Source organism: Triticum aestivum, chromosome 3D (genome assembly GCF_018294505.1).
Source record: "Triticum aestivum cultivar Chinese Spring chromosome 3D, IWGSC CS RefSeq v2.1, whole genome shotgun sequence".
NCBI classification, from domain to species: Eukaryota; Viridiplantae; Streptophyta; class Magnoliopsida; order Poales; family Poaceae; genus Triticum; species Triticum aestivum.
Window position 1 is genome coordinate 608,444,851 of NC_057802.1, and position 5,770 is coordinate 608,450,620.

Below are 5,770 nucleotides of genomic sequence, written 5' to 3' on the forward strand. Positions count from 1 at the left end.
GCATCTTACACTTTTTTTAACACAGTACAGACACAAGCGCTCATACATACTCGCATACACTCGCCCCTACAACACAAACACATGCACACCCTACCCCTATGAGCACCTTCGAAAGACTGAGCCAACAAATCATCTTGAGATTTACGAAGTCACCATGGCGCTTCGTGCACACACGCACACCCTACCCTATAAGCACCTTCGACGATAGATTGAGCCGTCATATCATCTTGAGATTTACAAAGTCATCTTAGGCGCCGTGGACGGTAACATCTCCTCCCATTGAAAGCGCATCGTCGGATATCCTAAAAAAATCCAGAAATAATGCAGGCACCAGGAGTCCAGGACTTGAACCCTAGTGGACTGGGGATAACACCGTCTCTCTAACCATCCAACCAAATGTTGGTTCGCGGCATCATACACATTTATAATATACTTTTTTGTACAAAAACATATCTGTCAGCGAAACAACTTTCTCTCCCCTCAAAAAAGAAAAAGAAAAAAGAAGCATCAACATATATTTTATGTAAAAATATATATTATGATTTTTAGGGCAATATATATATATATATGTTAATTACTATGTGAATTAAAAAGATGTTTACGTTGTATTTGTGTTGCTTTTGGACTCTAAGCGTGGAAGCAGATGCCAGGATGGTTCTGTTCTGAAAAACAAAATTCTAGCCCAAGCTGGCGACGCTCCGCGACAGGTGATTCTTTCTTTCGCACCCGGGTGAGATGGCCGACGTTCCATCCCGGCGGCGGCGGGGGACACTCGACGATCCGCTGCACCCCTCCCCAACTGCCAAGTCCTACCCGTCGTGGCTCCATGGATCACTCCCCTCCTCCTGCCCTGAGCAAAGGTACGTCACTTGCCTCATGGGTCCTGGATCCGCCCCTGGCCGGCCGATTTCTCTAATCTGCTCTCCCTGCCGCGTCCGCAGGAGGGATTGGGCGAATCTCTCTGACGGGCCTATGGGGATTATCGCCGAGCGTGTCCTCGCCTACGACATCGCCGACTTCCTCCGCTTCCGTGCCGTGTGCCGTCCGTGGCGGCGAATCTCCATGGACCCACGCGCGCACGGCGGCCTAGACCGCCGGTTCCATCCCCGTCGGTGGGTCCTGCTCCGAGAACGGCTCGCCACGCCCAACCGCAGGCGCTTCCTAAATTCCTCCACCGGCGAGTGCATCCACGTGGACATCCCTGAGCTCCGTGAGCACGAGGTGCTCGCCCTCACCCCCGAGGGCCTACTCGTGTTGCTCCATAACCAATATCACGTCCGCCTGCTCAACCCGCTCACCAGCCAACTCATGCAGCTCCCGCCGATCACCATGCTGCTGCCTTCTGAGGACCACCACAGGCTTTCAGATCGCTACAATTTCGGGACCAACTTCGCAGCGTGGGGCTCCGGCATTGCAGACGATGATTCAACAGTGGTGCTCTGCTTCTACCGGCTCCGCATGCTTGGCGTTGCCAAGCCTGGCGACGACCGCTGGACGCTGCTCAAGTTCCCTGACCCACTAAGGACGGTACCTCTGATGTTCTCCGGCCGCTTCTATTGTGTTAACCTAAATGGTGTCATGGTCCTCAGGATGAGTCCACCACGGCTCGAGGTGGCTGCCAAGCTGCATATACAGGTGTCCCGAGAAGGCTATAGCGCCCACCTCGTGGACAATGGCGGGGAGCTGATGTTGGTTCACCGCAGGCGCTGGCACAGGTGGAGTTACGATGTGTATCGGGTGGATTTGGCAACTGGGGATCTAGTTGCAGTTAATAGTCTCGGGCGAGAGCGTGCATTGTTCATGGGCATGTATTGCTCTCTCTCGGTCCCCATAGAGATTTTCCCCTCTGGCTCCATGAGTGGTGACACTATCTACTTGAGCTTTGACGCTGGTGAGAGGGATGATTTTGAGGCTTACCACCTCACAGACAGAAGCATCACACCTCATGACGGTTACAATCTTCGTGAATCGGTAATGCTGCCACACACTATTGTGGACTGCCTCGCCTTGTGCATTACTGTGGGATATGAAGAACACACCATTGGATACGGAGAAGACTTGGATGATTTTTAATAACAGAGGAAGAAGCACACAACAGCTGAACATGAGTTGGAATATGATTGGAAAGGAATCAGGATGTTTATTTAGGAGAGAGTCTTTTATATACATGTTAAGAACGAGTCTGCTCAGTATAATTTGCAGTGGTCAACGTTGAGTATGGTTCCAACTTGCAGTAGTATTTCTCTATGACACTACTTCATGCACGAGTTTTTGTTTCTTTTTTTCCTTTTTTTTGCGAATGCTTCATGCATGAGTTGCATACTACATATTTTCTCCTAGCTCCACATGTAATGACTGAAAAAAGTTACGAATGGAACAATATAGTCCTAAGACTGGGAGCTCTGTTCTGAGAAGCTAAATCTCACATGCAGACGGCGTTCTTTTAACAGACTACCTCATGGAGCTAGCAGCGCTTGGATCAGATGAGCCGCGTGAGTACAACCATGTGTGGATGGACAATTTCCCATATGTTGTTACCAGGGCCATGCCCGGCGATTATGCCGTCCAAAGTTAATGGAAGGTCTGTGTTAAAGAAACAATGATCACAACTCCAATCAGATGTGAGACGGCAAATTAGATCAGGATGACCATGGAACGGGTATGGACAGATGGCGCCCAGCCGAGGCTATAGTCAGGCTCTGTGACTCCAACGGGCGATGGCCACAATCATAAGCAACGGCCCCGGCAGACAGTGAATCATCAACGCTAAAGCTAGCCGCTCATTGGCAGCAGCGAATTTGAAACGTGCACAAGCCAGGATCTTGAGGTGGCAAACAACAGTAGACCTGCCATAGAAATGTCAGCTGGGGTCAGTTTATTTGATTTTTTAACTGACGGTTAGATTGTTGCATTGTGTATTTGGGCGGATAGTATTTAGCAAGAAATTTGTCATTGTATTTCAGTTTTTATCATATATGACCTATAAAATATTAGTGTTTACTATTGCATGACGTTCAGCAAAATGTGTGATAGTTGCGGATTTTGATAGACCGAAGTGAAGTACTTTACTTTGCGCTGTCAGGAGGCTTCAACAAATTCCTGGATCCCCCATTGTGAGTACTTTGCCTTAATTACCCTGGCTTCTATGCGCTGAAACTACGACTGACTAACAAAAAGCAAAAAGAGTGCTAAAACCTAAAAGCACCAACCGTGTCAGGATTTTGGAGAGAACAATCGTATTTTAGATGCTGAGAAGCGTTATAAAATAAATATTAACCAATAGGTTCATAACGTAACATGATATGTAGACCCTAGGTCTCAAATTCTCACTAGTAATATAATCAAAACTAGACTCCTAATTCGAAATGTTATTTCGTCCTCTCGACCTGCATAAACTGTCCCTCAACCATACACATACGTGCTGAAAAAATAACATGGTTTGCTAGGCAGTTTCGTGGACTCATGGGCGAGCTACTTCCGCACCGTTGCGCGGACGGCGCGGATAGTTTTGAAAATCCACCACTTCTATCATGTTCAGGCACCAGCAACTTCCTGGGTCCGACGCTTCATATGCATACTCAGATTTAACCCCGGATCGTGTAACACTTTGAGTCCTCGCGCACCTCATGAGCTGACTTGTCTCGATGTTGTTGGTGTAGCTGGAGAGAAGCTTAAGGATGGTGAAGGGAGGAATTGTGGCAGGCAACGTGCAGGTGCTGGGGTTCAAGGAATGTCTGGCTTCAGAAACCCTCTCTTCTTTCTCGCCCTCGAGGTCGTACTTGTAGATGTCATGTGTCCAATCTGTCGACTTCACATAGTATATGCAATTGGCATCGATGGATGGGAAGTTGTCTGCATCGACAGACATGTACCTGCCTCGACCGAGAAAGAAGGCACGGCTGCCGATGCTCTCAACAGGATCAAGCACAATTCTGCCAGTGTTGATCCTGAAGACCTTCAAGTGATGCTGTGCCTTAAGCACTAAAAATCATTCTCCAACAGATTACAGTATGTCATATCGTTGAAATAAATGATACTCCGTGATTTTAGACCTCTCAATGGCGGAAAAAAGGGCCTGACGAAAATCAAAGTCGCGTTTGGGCAAGCTCACAACATCGAAGATACTTTCAGCCACAGCAACCGGAAACAGCGCTAGCGGCTCAAGCAGCTCACCCCCACCATCTTGGCTGATACAACCTACAACAGCCAGCCGCTACAAGAGATAACCGTAGTCTTCTTCTTCATACACTGTGAAACCTTCGTTGTCTGGGACTCCGGATCAGCAGTGTAGAGATGGCAATATCCATCCGGTTCGCCGCTATCTGAGTCCCAGATCAGGCGGGGGCTGGGCGAAGAACGACACGAGAGGGCGGCATAAGAAACCTCCATGTTGTAGGGTACAACCGCCATGAAACGAGTCATGTGGCTGGCGAAAGGGTTGAGTACGCGTGCAACGTGAGGGTGCTCCCTGTCCGCGAGGACGAACAATGCACCGTTGGTGATAACGGCGACAACATAGTACTTGCGGAGCACAAGCAGGTCCTTGCGGAGGAAGCGGCCACTGGCGGAGTCCACCATGAGGTGTGAGTCGGTCTCAAAGACCTCGTCGATAATGATCCAATTGCGAGGACGGAAACAGGGGTCAGAGGAGTTGGCGGGTCCTCGGTGGCGGAGCCCCAGCTCGGGCAGACGACGTGGAAGTCCATGTACCAGTCAAGGTCATTGGTGGCAAGGAGGCACTTGGTGATGCGGTGGACGAGAGCGACGACCAGTCCGCCATGGCCAGCTTGATAGATGGGAAATTTTTTACAGTGCGAGAATGAAGCTAGATTTCTGTTGTTTCCACCTCTTGGCATGGGAAAGACCATGGGTAGGTGAAGAGGTTAAGTAGATGTCGGAGCGTCAGACTGCCCACAATGAGAGTAACATCGGTAATAACATATATGCCACCTAAGCAAAAAAGATGATGTGGCGGCTAATTAATGAGAAAAGAGACAGATGGAGTAACATAGCTAGTTACTTATACCATGAGTAGCATCACACATACCAATACAAGATAACTCTACACCTAATAAATAAAGTGTTGCATGACACCAGACATATGTTACTCCCACTATAGAGGTAGTAACGCAGAGTAGTAACTTATGCATGTTACTACCCATTGTGAGTAGTCTGAAGGCGGAGCAGCTGCATTTGATGCGTGTAATTCAACCGGCTTTCAGAATCGATTGAAGGCGTGAATGTCAATGGCGCCGCTTCGTTTTTGCAACTTCAAGAGGTCGTAGGATTGAATTTTCCTTACTTCCTTACACAAAACTGTTATGTTGTGATGCTGCTCGTTCAATCAAAACTTAGAATAGAAGAAAAATAGTTCCCTCACGACCCATCCTCTTCTCCTTTGCTTGTCTAACTATCATGAGAAGAATTCCATTCCAAGAAGTCAAATAACAAGAAAAAGAATTGTTTGTTTTATGTTTCAAAGTTTGTAGTAACGGACCAAGATAGACTCCGCTTGCTGGTTGTGTTTTCTTTGTTTCCATGGTGGTTGCGTGCTTGAAATGGTGTTTCATAATCCTTGCGGTGCTCATCAATCAAGTACTTCAATGGTGTAACTAATTAGAGTTGCCACGTGTGGTGAAATCATAGTTAACATATATGATCAATCATAGTTGCCGTGTGTGATTAATTAGTTGCCACATATGCACAATGTGTAACTAATTGAAGTTGCCACATGTAGTTAAACAATAGTTGTCATGTATGGTCAACCATA

The 5,770-nt window shown here is 47.7% G+C and overlaps 1 protein-coding gene across 1 annotated transcript; it reads left to right on the forward strand.

The window, feature by feature from the left end:
- Positions 1-668: 668 nt before the first annotated feature.
- On the forward strand, positions 669-2,382 carry LOC123075883 (uncharacterized). Its single transcript, XM_044498386.1, has 2 exons — positions 669-860; positions 942-2,382. The coding sequence occupies exons 1-2, from the start codon at positions 736-738 to the stop codon at positions 2,071-2,073; spliced, it is 1,257 nt and encodes a 418-aa protein (XP_044354321.1). The 5' UTR covers positions 669-735; the 3' UTR covers positions 2,074-2,382.
- Positions 2,383-5,770: the final 3,388 nt, after the last annotated feature.